This window comes from Salmo trutta, chromosome 13 (genome assembly GCF_901001165.1).
Source record: "Salmo trutta chromosome 13, fSalTru1.1, whole genome shotgun sequence".
Lineage (NCBI taxonomy): Eukaryota > Metazoa > Chordata > Actinopteri > Salmoniformes > Salmonidae > Salmo > Salmo trutta.
In genome coordinates, this window is record NC_042969.1 from 43622512 (window position 1) to 43639682 (window position 17171).

At 41.2% G+C, this 17171-nt stretch overlaps 1 protein-coding gene across 3 annotated transcripts in view; it reads right to left on the reverse strand.

The window, feature by feature from the left end:
- LOC115205810 (diacylglycerol kinase delta) overlaps positions 1–17171 on the reverse strand; it is a 152852-nt gene that overhangs the window by 103135 nt on the left and 32546 nt on the right. For 2 of the 3 annotated variants that reach the window (XM_029772147.1, XM_029772146.1), the window contains exon 3: positions 8138–8218. In XM_029772147.1, the coding sequence (XP_029628007.1) occupies positions 8138–8218 (81 nt within the window). Of the gene's footprint in view, positions 1–768; positions 1455–8137; positions 8219–17171 lie in introns of those variants that run through there. The other variant, XM_029772148.1, reaches the window with a different exon arrangement.

Consider the following 17171-nt stretch of genomic DNA (forward strand, 5'->3'; position numbering starts at 1 on the left):
ACCCTAACCCGGACAACGCTGGGCCAATTGTGAGCCGCCCTATGGGACTCCCAATCACGGCCAGTTGTGATACAGCCTGGAGTCGAACCAGTGTCTGTAGTGACGCCTCTAGCGCTGAGATGCACTGCCTTAGACCGCTGAGCCACTCGGGAGCCCATCCAGATTTCAGTTTCCATTTAACCCATCTAAACAGTAGGCTACAGTTCCATTGACATGCCATAGGCCTATTTGAAGTCCTGTCTTGTGACTGTCGACATCACACGATCCTTTTTTACCACTTCACCAAATATTTCCCAAACATTACTTTTCTGGCCCTCCCTTCTCTTTTTTTCAACTTTCCTTTCGCAGCTTTAGTCTTATTTAATAACATTTCGACAATGTCCTTTTTGCCTCCATGGACTGACGTTAACTTTTTAATTATTTGGCGATGTAGGCTATTTGGTACAGTTAAGCCCTAAAGCTCATGCACTAATACCAGAGAGCCTAAAATAATAGAGAAAAAAACCCGACATGTAGCCTATATAAATTGAACAATAATTATAAATGTATGGTTTTTTTCAAGTATTGTTTCTCTTTATACAACCGCCCGCCACCCACCCACCCTTCAGCCACAGATTTTCACTTTATCACAAAGTCGGGCGCTTGCAGATGGGTTATTAGCAATTGAAGGTAGGTGAGGGTGAACAAACAGCCGACCCGCGCACCACTAACACACATCTCTGTGCTCCCCCCACACACACTCTCATTCCTGACATTCTTCTGCCTTACTTCCAGCTTGAAGTCCAGTCCGGTGGTTCTCCTTCTATCTCCCCCTCTCCTCTCTTCTTCTCCAGACTGTGCTGAGTGTGCTCTGTTATATTTGGTCTGGGGTTGGGAGAGAATGGGTCAGGTCCGGGTCTAGGAGCTGTACTATCACTCTTTACTCCTTGATAGCAAGTCACTGGCTCTGCCGGCTGCAGTCTCCCACTCCTTTCCTGAAGTCCTCCTGACGAAGCAATGACAGACAGTTCTCCGTGGCTGGCGTAGAGTTCTCCTATCTTATCTAAAAACTCGCCCAAGGAAGCCTCTCACTCTGGAGTCCCGAAAGAGGCACCTTCCGTTACTGCCTAGCTTTTTTTCCATTTTTCCCCTAGTCTGAGTGTTCTAGCCAGCAGAGAATTCCCAGAATTCCCTCAGTCATTTCCTTCTGTGGATCCCTGTAGAGGAAGGTGTTCCAGGAGGGTTTTCCTTCTCTCCCCACTCGGCTGTTAGCCCTGTTAGCCTAGCCAGCTTAGTGGTCTCTTATTGGGAGAGAGCAGGGAACCGTGGTGCAGGCCCCTCCCCCATCCGCCTGCCTCTGTTCTCTGACTCACATATATAAACTTCCTGTCGTCAAGGCGATCCCACACAGGGGGCTGGAGTGGAGGGAGGGGTGTGAGTGGGGGTGTTGAAGGCCACAAAGCAGCCCCTCTTTACAACACAGAGAGAGAGGCGGGGAAAGGCAAGTACTTAATTTGGCTGTCTGGAACTGAAAGACCACCTTCGCCTGAGCTCAGACCTGGGTTCAGATACTATTTGAAATCTTCCAAATACTTTGAGCGTTTGCTTTAGACTTCCTGGAGTGCCTTCCTGGAGTGGCAGATAGTTTGCGACTATTCTATTGGTTCCATTGCAGCAGTCAAGTAAAATCAAGCAAAACTAAAGTATTAGAAATTATTTCAAATAGTATTTGTACCCAGGTCTGCATGGGTTTGGGCTGTCATCAATGAGCGACTAGGAAAGCTCCACTCCAGGCAGCGTGAGAAATCAATAAAAATAGAGCAGGAGGAATTAACCTCAACACAGAAAATGCAGCTCTGTGGACGCATTCGCATACTGTCAACATTCTCTATCACGCACGCACGCACAGACATGCATGCACACACACACACACAAGCTGCCAATTCCGGATACTCACTGACTAACACAGCCCCACCCAGTTATTAAATGTAAATGAGTCCAAAGGGTTGTTCCATGTCATTTCATCAAGCCATGACACCCACCATCTCAGATCGTTCTGAAATCGTGTCTGTAGTTAGAAACGGATAAGATGAGCGTTCCTGCAACTTTATTTTGTTTAAATATAATTTCATCTCTGAGAAATTAGGCTATTTTACCTGGTCACGGTTTCAAATGCAAACTTTTTCATCAATAAGTATTTGTATTTATTATGGATCCCCATTAGCTGCTGCCAAGGCAGCATCTACTCTTCCTGGGATCTAGCAAAATTAACACAGTAATACAATTTTAAAAACATTTCAATACATTCATTAAAGAATTCACAACACACGAAGTGTGCCCTCATGCCCACACTCCACTACCATATATCTACAACACAAACTCCATGTGTGCGTGTGTGTATTCATGTGTCTATGTTTATGTTGCTTAACAGTCCACGCTGTCCCATAAGGTGCATTTTTATATGTTATTTAAATCTGATTCCACTGCTCGCATCAGTTACCTGATGTGGAATAGAGTTCCATGTAGTCATGGCTCTAGGTGGTACTGTGCGCCTCCCATAGTCTGTTCTGGACTGGGGGACTGTGAAGAGACCACTGATGGCATGTCTTGTGGGGTATGCATGGGTGTCTGAGCTGTTTAAACATACAGATAGGTACATTCAGCTTGTCAAAACCTCTTACAAAAAAAGTACTGATGAAGTCAATCTCTCTTCCACTTGAGAGATTCACATGCCTATTATTAATGTTTGCTCTCTGTGTACATCCAAGGGCCAACCTTGCTGCCCTGTTCTGAGCCAATTGCAATTTTCGTAAGTCCCTCTGTGGAACCTGACCACACAACTGAACAGTAGTGCAGGTGTGACTAAACTAGGACCTGTATGACCTGCCTTGTTGATAGTGCTGTTAAGAAGGCAGAGCTGCACTTTATTATGGACAGACTTCTCCCGATATTAGCTACTTTTGTATCAATGTTTTGACCTAGACAGTTTACAATCCAGGGTTACTCCAAGCAGTTTAGTCAACACAACTTGCTCAATTTCCACATCATTTATTACAAGATCTAGTTGAGGTTTAGGGTTTAGTGAATGATTTGTCCCAAACACAATGCTTTTAGTTTTTTTTAAATATATTTCAGACTGACTTATTCCGTGCCACCCATTCTGAAACTAACTGCAGCTCTTTGTTAAGTTTTACAGTCATTTCCGTTGCTGTAGTAGCTGACGTGTATAGTGTTGAGGCATCCGCATACATAGAAACACTGGCATTACTCAAAGCCAGTGACATGTCGTTAGTTAAGATTGAAAAAAGTAAGGGGCCTAGACAGCTACCCTGGGGAATTCCTGATTCTACCTGGATTATGTTGGACAGGATTCCATTAAAAGAACACCCTCTGTGTGCTGTTACCTGTCTAACTCTTTATCCACAATATAGCAGGGGGTGTAAAGCCATAACACATCACTTTTTCCAGCAGCAGACTATGATCGATAATTTCAAAAGCTACACTGAAGTCTAACAAAACAGCCCCAACAATATTTTTATCATCAATTTGTTGATGTGCTTGTTGAATTTCCTTCCCTATAAGTGTGCTGAAAGTCTGTGGTCAATTTGTTTACTGTAAAATAGCATTGTATCCGGTCAAACACAATTTTTTCCAAAACATTACTAAAAGGTTGGTAACAGGCTGATTAGTCGGATTTTTGAGCCAGTAAAGGGGGCTTTACTATTCTTAGATAGCGGAATTACTTTTGCTTCCCTCCGTGCCAGAGGGCAAACACTTTCTAGTAGGCTTAAAGTAATGATATGGCAAATAGGAGTGGCAATATTGTCCGCTATTATATTCATTAATTTTCCATCCAAGTTGTTAGACCCCGGTGGCTTGTCATTGTTCATTGACAACAATAATTGTTTCACCTCTTCCACACTCGCTTTACGGAATTCAAAATGACAATGTGTCTTTCATAATTTGGTCAGATATACTTGGATGTGTAGTGTCAGCATTTGTTGCCGGCATGTCATGCCAAAGTTTGGTAATCTTGCCAATTAAAAAAAATCAACATAATCATCTGATTCAATGAATGATGGAGCTGAGTGCCTTTTCTCCCCCAAAATGTAATTGAAGGTGCTCCAAAGCTTTTTACTATCATTCTATGTCATTTATCTTTGTTTCATAGTGTAGTTTCTTCTTCTTTTTATTCAGTTTAGTCACATGATTTCTCAATTTGCAGTACGTTTGCAAATGGTTGTGTAGCCAGACTTATTTGCCATTAATTTTGCCTCATCCCTCTCAACAATACAATTTTCAATTCCTCATCAAACCACAGGGAGTTAACAGTTTTTACAGTCATTTTCTTAAATGGGTGCATGGTTATTAGTAACTGGGATAAGCAATTTCATTTTTTTGCCTATTTGAACGGCAATAGCTCAGATAAACATGAAATGACCCAGGGTCTCAATAGAACGTCACTCAGAGATACACAAAAACAATATGACATTCAAAATAGGTGAATCTTACTTTAAATGGGTTTCCATATTATTTTTAACTCCACTGATGGTTTTGTTACAAAACATGTTACGTTATATAGCAAATGTGCCCACTCTGGTCTTGGCATGTACGCTCTAGCCAAAAACTTGCAAATACAGTGCAGGTATAAGCCTACATGATCAGATTATTATGGACAAAGGAGTGAGATTATTTACTTGTCAAACGGCAGCCAAGCATCAAATCATGTCACCAGAACAAAACCCTCAATATTTATTGGAAAAGAGCATCAAACTCATCACTGTGCACTTTCATCATAAATTATTTCATCTGCAGCTCCATTCTACTTGTCAAACAGAGAACTGATAGTATATACACTTGTTGTTGGGGTGGGATTGGCGGGGGAGTGGGGGGGGTCTGTGGGTGGCGTTTAACAATCTCTTTGGATTCCTCACATCTAACTCATTGATAGAAAAAAGTTTGGTCCAAATCGGATGTTAGGTGCTTGAAAGATTAGTGGAATCTGTGTGGGTAGCTGGACAGGTAGGATGACTGACAGTGAGGGTGAACAGGTGGTCACGGGTCAGGTGACAGAGGAATGGATGAGACTGAGGCAGGAATTCCTTTAACCATAAAGTGGTATATTTACTGAGTAGTCTGTGCTGCATAACAAAGGAAACAGAATAACGTGTGTCCAATCAAATCCATCATCACAAAGATCTAATAACAATCATTCATTATTAACATCATTTAGGGAATTCAACAATCCAGTTCATTAATAAGTCAATAGGAATCATCGGTGAGTAATTTAGGCTTGTAACTATTTATCATAAATCATGAAAGAATAATACAAACAGTGATCGGTTATTCAATCTATAAACGCCATTAGTTGGATATCAGAGCCGATCAGTTCAACAAACAATTACTTTCTTATTTCACCCTTTCAAGTGTCTTCATGTGTACACGGAATTTCATTACATATTAACCATACCAATTGCATAATTGGCCTATTATGATCCGTAGGGCCGGAATCATTGACCATTCACATTAAACAAAATGTTTGAAGCGTGCGCTCCAAGCCGCGCTCCGCGATAATAACTTCAAACAACTACTGATGGCCCACTCTCCCGATCGCAACAGATAGTTCAGATGAAAGTTCAGATGAAAGGTAACAGAGTCGGTGGACTTACGTGGATTCATGGACGCACAGAACTTCTGGATTTGACAGAGTGAAGGAAGAGAAAGCAGCGCGATCAGGCGATGGTGATTTACTCCTTTTATGGAGTGGAGATCTGTCGGATATTTCCACCTGACCTAATTAAAGCGCCCCTGGCCCAGCTGAGTAAGTGGCAAAGAATTAAAGGATTATTCCACCAACTCCATGGGCTTTTCTACAGTACTACATTTATTGAATATTATATGAACCCTGTAAATAAAAAATGACCAATTTGGATGAAATCAATTAGCTTAATTTCTTAGATCAAATTATATTTCAACAAATTAATTTTGCAGGAATGCTAAACTTATCGGTTTCCAACAACCAAAACAATTTCAGAACAAATCAGATGGCGGATGTCGAAATCCTCTTTCTTTTGCTTTTTATGGTGAAACAACCCCAAAGGCAACCTATAAACACACCGCAAGACTCAAAACGTATTTTTGCCCGTGATTTTTCACAGAGAAATAACCCCTATCGCAGAGTAGCGCTTATGTGATGAAATGTTATTCATGTCATCAGGAAATGTTATCATTATCAACAGTCAGAAATCATGAGTGACACTACATTTACATTTTAGTCATTTAGCAGATGCTCCTATCCAGAGCGACTTACAGTAGTGAATGCATACATTTCATACATTTCATATATATTTTTTTCCGTACTGGTCCCCCGTGGGAATCGAACACAGAACCCTGGCGTTGCAAACACCATGCTCTACCAACTGAGCCACACGGGACCACTACGTAAGTTTGGTGATTTTAGTGGTGTTCATCCTGCAGTTTGGTCATTTGACCACCACATGACCACAGGATGATGACCCTTAGGTTAGAATGACCACGGCCGACACAGGGCTGACATATGGCTGGACAGTAGCCAAGAGACAGAAAGACATACAGTACCAGTCAAAAGTTTGGACACACCTATACTCATTCAAGTTTTTTTTTAATTTATTTTTTTATATTTTCTGCATTGTAGAATAATAGTGAAGACATCAAAACTATGAAATAACACATATGGAATCATGTAGTAACCAAAAAAGGGTTAAACAAAACAAAATATATTTTATATTTGAGATTCTTCAAAGTAGCCACCCTTTGCCTTGACAGCTTTGCACACTCTTGAAATTCTCTCAACCAGATTCATGGGGTAGTCACCTGGAATGCATTGCAATTAACAGGTGTGCCTTGTTAAAAGTTAATTTGTGGACTTTCTTTCCTTCTTAATGCGTTTTAGCCAATTAGTTGTGTTGTGACTAGGTAGGGGTGGTATACAGAAGATAGCCCTATTTAGTAAAAGACCAAGTCCATACCATGGCAAGAACAGCTCAAATAAGCAAAGAGAAACGACAGTCCATCATCATCATTACTTTAAGACATGAAGGTAAATCCAGAGAATTTCAAGAACTTTGAAAGTTTCTTCAAGTGCAGTCGCTAAAACTATCAAGCGCTATGATGAAACTGTCTCTTATGAGGACCGCCACAGGAAAGGAAGACTCAGAGTTACCTCTGCTGCAGAGGAGAAGTTCATTAAAGTTAACTGCACCTCAGATTGCAGCCCAAATAAAAGCTTCACAGACTTTTAAGTAACAGACACATCTCAACATCAACTGCTCAGAGGAGACTACGTGAAATCAGGCCTTCATGGTCGAATTGCTGCAAAAGAAACCACTACTAAAGGACACCAATAATAATAATAAGAAGTGACTTGCTTGGGCCAAGAAACACAAGCAATGGACAATAGACTGGTGGAAATCTGACAAGTACAAATTTGAGATTTTTGGTCCCAACAGCCGTGTCTTTGTGAGACGCAGAGTAGGTGAACGCATGATCTCCACATGTGTGGTTCCCACCATGATGCATGGAAGATGAGGTGTGATGGTGTGGGGATGCTTTGCTGGTGACAATGTCAGTGATTTATTTAGAATTCAAGGCACACTTACCAGCATGGCTACCACAGCATTCTGCAGCAATACACCATCCCATCTGGTTTGCACTTAGTGGATCTATCATTTGTTTTTCAACAGGACAATGACCCAAAACACACCCAGGCTGTGTAAGGGCTATCTGACCAAGAAGGAGAGTGATGGAGTGTTGCATCAGATGACCTGGCCTCCACAGTCACCCGACCTCTACCCAATTGAGATGGTTTGGGATGAATTGGTCCGCAGAGTGAATTGAAAGCAGCCAACAAGTGCTCAGCATATGTGGGAACTCCTTCGAAGACTGTTGGAAAAGCATTCCTCATGAAGCTGGTTGAGAGAATGCCAAGAGTGTGGAAAGCTGTCATCAAGGCAAAGGGTGGCTACTTTGAAGAATTTAAATATAAAATAGATTTTGATTTGTTTAGCACTAGTAGTAGGTGTGTCCAAACTTTTGACTGGTACTGTAAATATAGAAAGACAGGCAGAAAAATCATAAGAAGTAGGCTAAAGAAAGAAAGAGATAGAAAGAAGGGACTCACAGTGAAACTATTGTTGACGTTCTTAGTGCTGGATTCGGCCACGCTCGCATCTGTCAGGTCAACCTCATCAAAGATGATGGACTGAGGGAAAAAAAAGAGAAAGAAATTGTTACATCATCCGACTGTTAGGTCTAAATCAAAAATACAGAAAACTGTCTGTAGATAGGTACTACTGAACTATTTTCAGAAGTAATGTGGCCTGTGTGGTCCAGGGGTTAGTGTTGCTGACTCTAGCACACATGTACAGCCTAGGCTTACAGAATTAGCATGAGTTTGAATCGGACCCACTGTCCTTCTGACTCGCAATCCCTCCTACCTTTCCTATCTCCTCTTCACTGTACTGGCGCAATAAAAAAAATACAAAATATATATATACATTTAGCTCCAAAAGTATTGGGAGAGCGACAAAGGTTTTGATGTTCTGGAACTGTACTCCAGCACTTTGGATTTGAAATGATTCAATGACTATCTGCCAAGGCAGCAGCTACTCTTCTTGGGGTCTGGCAAAATTAAGGCAGTTATACAATTTTGAAAACATTACAATACATTCATTACAGAATTCACAACACACTAAGTATCTGCCCTCAGGCCCATACGCCACAATCCATGTGTACGTGTGTGTATAGTGCGTATGTTATCATGTGTGTGTATGCGTGTGTCTGTGCCTGTGTTTGTGTTGCTTCACAGTCCCCGCTGTTCCATAAGGTGTATTTTTATCTGATTCCACTGCTGGCATCAGTTTCTTGATGTGGAATAGAGTTGGCTCTATATGGCTCTATATAGTACTGTGCGTCTCCCATAGTCTGTTCTGGACTTGGGGACTGTGAAGAGACCTCTGGTGGCATGTCTTGTGGGGTATGCACGGGTGTCTGAGCTGAGTGCTAGTTGTTTAAACAGACAGCTCGGTGCTTTCAACATGTCAATACCTCTCAATACTATCAGGTTAAAGTGCAAACAGCTTTAATTTGAGGGTATTTTCATCCATATCAGATTAACCATTTTGAAATTACTACACTTTCTGTACATAGTCCCTCCATTTTAGGGGACCAAAAGTATTCAGATAAATTAACTTTTGTATTAAAGTAGTAAAAAGTTTAGTATTTTGTCCCATATTCCTAACACACAATGATTACATCAAGCTTGTGACTTTACAAACTTGTTGGATGTATTTGCAGTTTGTTTTGGTTGTGTTTCAGATTATTTTGTGCCCATAGAAATGAATAGTAAATACTGTAGTGTCATTTTGGAGTAACTTTTATTGTAAATAAGAATAGAATATGTTTCTAAACACTTAATGTGGATGCTACCACGATTACGGATAGTCCTGAGTGAGAAAGTTAGACGCACAAATATCATACCCCCAAGAAATAACCTCTCACCATTACAATAACAGGGGAGGTTAGCATTTTATATCACCCCCAAGACATGCTAACCTCTCACCATTACAATAACAGGGGAGGTTAGCATTTTATATCATACCCCAAGACATGCTAACCTCTCACCATTACAATAACAGGGGAGGTTAGCATTTTATATCATACCCCCAAGACATGCTAACCTCTCACCATTACTATAACAGGGGAGGTTAGCATTTGATATCATACCCCCAAGACATGCTAACGTCTCACCATTACAATAACAGGGGAGGTTAGCATTTGATATCATACCCCCAAGACATGCTAACCTCTCACCATTACTATAACAGGGGAGGTTAGCATTTGATATCATACCCCCAAGACATGCTAACCTCTCACCATTACAATAATAGGGGAGGTTAGCATTTTATATCATACCCCCAAGACATGCTAACCTCTCACCATTACAATAACAGGGGAGGTTAGCATTTTATATCATACCCCCAAGACATGCTAACCTCTCACCATTACAATAACAGGGGAGGTTAGCATTTTATATCATACCCCCAAGACATGCTAACCTCTCACCATTACAATAACAGGGGAGGTTAGCATTTTATATCATACCCCCAAGACATGGGGGGGATGATATTTATGCCTCTAACTTCCTCACTCATATATATCCACGTTTCATTCAGGATAATCTGTAATCATGATAGCATACACATTAATGTAGAGGTGTTTAGAAACATATTGTATTCTTATTTACAATAAAATAATCTGAAACACACACATTTGTAGTCACCAGCTTGATATAGTCACTGCGTGCTACGAATATGGGAACAAATACTAAACTTTAATACACATAAAAGTGAATGACAGTGTCTATCCAAATCATCTTGGCTCCTGGACCCTGTCCTCACATTTCAAAGCTACATTGAGACAACGATGTATCAGTGACCCAAGCCCTGCTCAGATAATCCCTACCATTGTGTCACTGAGTTGTCGTAGTGCTGCTGCAAATGTACATTGTCCCATGGTAGTTGGCAGTCATAATGTAAGTAACCTAATGTATGTCCTTCTAACTTCCCTGAATGCCTCTGTCAATTTTACAGCTATTGTATGCAGTAATCATGTGCCTATGAACCTGAATTATACTGTTAGCACTTAGGCAGTTTTCCCTAGTAGGAAGTCCACTGTGTGCAACTCACCCTACAACTTACCCTCAGCTCAAACATAAATATCACTGTCGTGTCTACCTTGGATAAGTCTCCCAGTAAAGGAAGAAAAAAATATATATATATTTTTTTAAACGCAGAAAAGTGCTAAAAATAGCCCACGTTAACATATGCAACCTAAGAAGCAAGGTTTATGAAATCGGTAACTTGCTAGTAACAGATGACATGCATATACTGACTCTCTCTGAAACTGACTTAGATGCCTTTGATGATACAGTGGTAGCAATACATGGTTCAACAGCTTCAGAAGAGGCACATGCCAATGTTGGAAGTGTTGCAGTTTATGTTCAAAGTCATGTTCCTGTAAGGCTTAGAGAGGATCTCATATCAAATGCTGTTGAAATAATATGGCTACAGGTTCACTTGCTTCACCTAAAGCCCATTCTTGTGGGAAGCTGCTATAGACCACCAAGTGCTAACAGTCAGTATCTGGATAACGTGTGAAATGCTTGATAATGTATGTGATATCAACAGAGAGGTATATTTTCTGGGTGATTTCAATATTGACTGACTTTTATCAAGCTGTCCACTCAAGAAAAAGCTTAAAACTGTAACCAGTGCCTGCAACCTGGTTCAGGTTATCAGTCAACCTACCAGGGTAGTTACAAACAGCACAGGACTCAAATCATCAACATGTATTGATCACATCTTTACTAATGCTGCAGAAATCTGGTTGAATGCAGTATCCAGATCAGATGTAGTGATCACAATATAGTAGCCATATCTAGGAAAACCAAAGTTCCAAAGGCTGGGCCTAAAATAGTGTATAAGAGGTCATACAATAAGTTTTGTAGTGATTCCTATGTTGTTGGTGTAAATAATATTTGTTGGTCCGTGGTGTGTAATGAGGAGCAAACAGACGCTGCACTTGACACATTTATGAAATTGCTTATCCCAGTTACTAATAAGAAAGCACCATGAAAATGAATGTAAAAACTTTTAAATCCCCTTGGATGGATGAGAAATTGAAAAATTGTATGGTTGAGAGGGATGAGGCATAAGGAATGGCAAATAAGTCTGGCTGCACAACCGATTGGCAAACATACTGCAAATAGAGAAATCATGTGACTAAACTGAATAAAAATAAACTACACTTTGAAACAAAGATAAATTAAATAAAGAAGCTTTGGAGCACATTCAATGAAATTTTGTGTAAAAAGGCAAATTGAGCTCAATCATTCATTGAAGCAGATGGCTCATTCATCACAAAACCCATTGATATTGCCAACTACTTAAATACATTTTTCACTGGCAAAATTAGCAAACTTAGGCATGACATGCCAGCAGCAAAACGCTGACACTACACATCCAAGTATATCTGACCAAATTATGAAAGACAAGAATTGTAATTTTTCATTCCGTAAAGTGAGTGTGGAAGAGGTGAAAAAATTATTGTTGTCTATCAACAATGACAAACCACCGGGGTCTGACAACTTCGATGGAAAACTACTGAGGATAATAGCGGACGAGATTACCACTCCTTTTTGCCATATCTTCAATTTATGCCTATTACAAAGTGTGTGCCCTCAGGCCTGATGGGAAGCAAAAGTAATTCCGCTACCTAAGAATTAGGGATGCACGATATATCGGTGAACATATCTGAATCGGCCGACATTAGCTAAAAATGCCAACATCGGTAATGGCCAATGTCTAGTTTAACGCCGATGTGCAAAAACGATGTCAAAACTGACGTGCATACCTATATAACGTAGGTACATGCCTTAATGACTCCACGTAAAATGTTGTGCTACATGTGCAACACAGTATTCATAACCTAGCCCACACTGTCTGCTGTGTGGATCGAGCAGTCAACAAGTCAAGCAGTCATTTGAAAAAAAAAAAAACATTTCAGCGAGACAACTCAAAGGCGAAATTCATTAAAGCCAAGATAACGGAATTCATTGCCCTTGACAATCAACCGTTCTCTGCCATGGGTGATGTTAGCTTTCGCCGACTGGTCGAGCACTGGTAAACACTACCAAGTGCGCTATTTTTCCGATGTTGCCCTACCGGACTTACACAGTAATAGCGTCACTTCTATTAGCTTCACAACATACATACTATAGAACGCCGTTTGGGTCTTTGCGTGTAAAAAAACATACAGTAGCACTTTTTTATTTATTTCACCTTTATTTAACCAGGTAAGCTAGTTGAGATCAAGTTCTCATTGACAACTGCAACCTGGCCAAGATAAAGCAAAGCAGTGCAACAAACAACAACACAGAGTTAAACATGGAATAAACAAGCGTACAGTCAATAACACAATAGAAAAAAATAAAGTCTATATACAGTGTGTGCAAATGGCGTGAGGTAAGGCAGTAAATAGGCCATAGTAGTGAAGTAATTACAATTTAGCAAATTAACACTGGAGTGATAGATGAGCAGATGGTGATGTACAAGTAAAAATACTGGTGCGCAAAAGAGCATAAAAGTAAATAAAAACAATATGGGGATGAGGTAGGTAGATTGGGTGGGCAATTTACAGATGGGCTATGCACAGCTGCAGCAATCGGTTAGCTGCTCAGATTTGATTTTACCTTTATTTAACCAGGTAGGCTAGTTGAGAACAAGTTCTCATTTACAACTGCAACCTGGCCAAAATAAAGCAAAGCAGGTCGACACATACAACAACAGAGTTACACATGGAACAAACAAACATACAATCAATAATACAGTAGAAAAAGTCTATATACAGCGTGTGCAAATGAGGTAGGATAAGGGAGGTAAAGGCAATAACTAGGCCATGGTGGCGAAGTAATTACAATATAGCAATTAAACACTGGAATAGTAGATGTGCAGAAGATGAATGTGCAAGTAGAGATACTGGGGTGCAAAGGAGCAAGATACAGTATGGGGATGAGGTAGTTGGATGGGCTATTTACAGATGGGCTATGTACAGGTACAGTGACCTGTGAGCTGCTCTGACAGCTGTGGCTTAAAGCTAGTGAGGGAGATGAGTCTCCAGCTTCAGTGATTTTTGTAGTTCGTTCCAGTCATTGGCAGCAGAGAACTAGAAGGAAAGGCGGCCAAAGGAGTTGTTGGCTTTGGGGATGACCAGTGAGATATACCTGCTGGAGCGCGTGCTACGGGTGGGTGCTGCTATGGTGACCAGTGAGCTGAGATAAGGCAGAGCTTTACCTAGCATAGACTTATAGATGACCTGGAGCCAGTGGGTCTGGCGACAAATATGTAGCGAGGGCCAGCCGACTAGAGCACACAGGTCGCAGTGGTGGGTAGTATATGGGGCTTTGGTGACAAAACGGATGGCACTGTGATAGACTGCATCCAATTTGTTGAGTATTAGAAGCTATTTTATAAATGACATCGCCAAAGTCGAGGATCAGTTGGATAGTCAGTTTTACGAGGGTATGTTTGGCAGTGTGAGTGAAGGAGGCTTTGTTTTGCGAAATAGGAAGCCGTTTCTAGATGTAATTTTGGATTGGAGATGTTTAATATGAGTCTGGAAGGAGAGTTTACAGTCTAACCAGACACCTAGGTATTTGTAGTTGTCCACATATTCTAAGTCAGAACCGTCCAGAGTAGTGATGCTAGTCGGGCAGGCGGGTGAGGGCAGCGAACGGTTGAATAGCATGCATTTAGTTTTACTTGCATTTAAGAGCAGTTGGTGACAACGGAAGGAGAGTTGTATGGCATTGAAGCTCGTTTGGAGGTTAGTTAACACAGTTCCAAAGAAGGGCCAGAAGTATACAGAATGGTGTCGTCTGCGTAGAGGTCGATCAGGGAATCACCCGCAGCAAGAGCGACATCGTTGATATATACAGAGAAAAGAGTCGGCCCGAGAATTGAACCCTGTGGTAGCCCCATAGAGACTGCTAGAGGCCCGGACAACAGGCCCTCCGATTTGACACACTGAACTCTGAGAAGTAGTTGGTGAACCAGGCGAGGCAGTCATTTGAGAAACCAAGGCTGTTGAGTCTGCCGATAAGAATACGGTGATTGACAGAGTCAAAAACCTTGGCCCGGTCGATGAAGACGGCTGCACAAAGAGTACAGAACTTTTATCGATGGTGGTTATGATATCGTTTAGTACCTTGAGCGTGGCTGAGGTGCACCTGTGACCAGCTCGAAAACCAGATACAGTTAGGATCTAGAGTGTCACCCCCTTTGAAGACGGGGATGACCGCGGCAGCTTTCCAGTCTTTAGGGATCTCGGACGATATGAAAGAGAGGTTGAATTGACTGGTAATAGAGGTTGCAACAATGGCGGTAGATAATTTTAGAAAGAGAGGGTCCAGATTGTCTCGCCCAGCTGATTTGTACGGGTCCAGGTTTTGCAGCTCTTTCAGAACATCTTCTATCTGGATTTGGGTGAAGGAGAAGCTGGGTAGGCTTGGGCAAGTAGCCGCGGGGGGTGTGGAGCTGTTGGCCAGGTTGTGGTAGCCTGGAGGAAAGCATGCCCAGCCGTAGAGAAATGCTTATTGAAATTCTCAATTATAGTGGATTTATCGGTAGTGACAGTGTTACCTAGCCTCAGTGCAGTGGGCAGCTGTGAGGAGGTGCTCTTATTCTCCATGGACTTTACAGTGTCCCAAAACATTTTGGAGTTAGAGCTACAGGATGCAAATTTATGTTTGAAAAAGCTATCTTTTGCTTTCCTGACTGACTGCGTTTATTGGTTCCTGACTTCCCTGAAAAGTTGCATATCGCGGGGACTATTCCATGCGAGTGCAGTCCGCCACAGGATGTTTTTGTGCTGGTTGAGGGCAGTCAGGTCTGGAGTGAACCAAGGGCTATATCTGTTCTTAGTTTTTTTGAAAGGGGCATGGGTATTTAAGATGGTGAGGAAATTACTTTTAAAGAACGACCAGGCATCCTCTACTGACAGGATGAGGTCAATATCCTTCCAGGATACCCGGGCCAGGTCGATTAGAAAGGCCTGCTAGCTGAAGTGTTTTAGGGAACGTTTGACAGTGATGAGGGGTGGTCGTTTGACCGCGGACCCATAGCGAATACAGGCAATGAGGCAGTGATCGCTGAGATCCTGATTGAAAACAGCAGAGGTGTATTTGGACAGCAAGTTGGTTAGGATAATATCTATAAGGGTGCCCATGTTTACGAATTTAGGGTTGTACCTGGTGGGTTCCTTGATAATTTGTGTGAGATTGAGGGCATCTAGCTTAGATTGTAGGACTGCCAGGGGTGCTAAGCATATCCCAGTTTAGGTCACCTAACAGAACGAACTCTGAAGATAGATGGGGGGCAATCAAGCACTGTTAAAGCTGTACAGAAAATCTGCAAACAAGAAAACACCGGCCACGAACGATGTGCTTACAATACCGCGTTGGTAATAAAGCATAATTTGTTCGACCACAACTTCGGGGGTAGCTAGTTTTAGCTTGGTACCTGGCTAGCACCAATACAATCAGCCTGAAAACAACGACCAGTAGAAACTGCAGTCATTTTCATTATTCTTAGCAATGATTCAGGAATTCTTGTGAGTAAGTAAGTATTAGCTAGGTTGTCACTTGTTGTTTGCCTATTGAAATTTAACTTTAGTTAATGAAAATAAATAGCTAGCCAGCTACTTAACCCTGTTGCCCAAATCTAACGTTATAAGCAACCAGCTAGCTTAATCTGGCTAGTGAGGCTCGACCGGACTTGGTTATGTGTTGTGACGCTAGCCACAATAAGGATTAGGCACAAATAGTGGAATATGCGGTTTGCCTTCAAAATAAAAGTATGTCATTGACAGTGATGCAAATTAATACAAATAGTAGAATTATCACAATTTTATTTTGAAGGTTAACCGCAAAGTCCACCATTGGGGCTAATCCTTATTGTTGCTATCTTCACATAGATGGGTCCGACCACTATTAATCAATGTCTTATAAATTAGGGTTATTTTAGATGATGCCGCCTAGCTATATAGTTAGCTAGCTAACTATAGCTACTGAAACAGATTGTCGTTTTGCTATGTTTTTGGGGAAGAACATTGTTTGCATCCATGAGCTAGCTAGCTTTTTTTTATGACCAGCACTGTAGGTGCGCGAGACAACTTTACCAGCATCATAGCATACGTCTCGATGAATCGTTGTGACATTAAATATAAGTGATATTGTAATCAATGTGTAATAACAACGTAAGAAATGTATGTACGCGTTAAATTACTATGTGATGTGAACTCATATTCAGGTCATAATTGGTCAACAAGCTAAGTTGACACGTCAAATAGTGTTATCTACTGGTCAATGTTTTATTTTTTGACATGCAAAGACCCAAACGGCGTTCCATTGAAATCCTGTTTGAGAATGAAACGACTGAGCAAATTAACAACGAAACAGCACAGCAAGTAAGTGAAAGAAATAGGTTTTGATGATGTTTTACTGGAAATGGGGACATACGTAAATGGCAACAAAAGAACTTTTTGGTCAGTGCGGTGTGTGTGTAAGCTTTATTTAACTAGGCAAGTCAGTTAAGAAC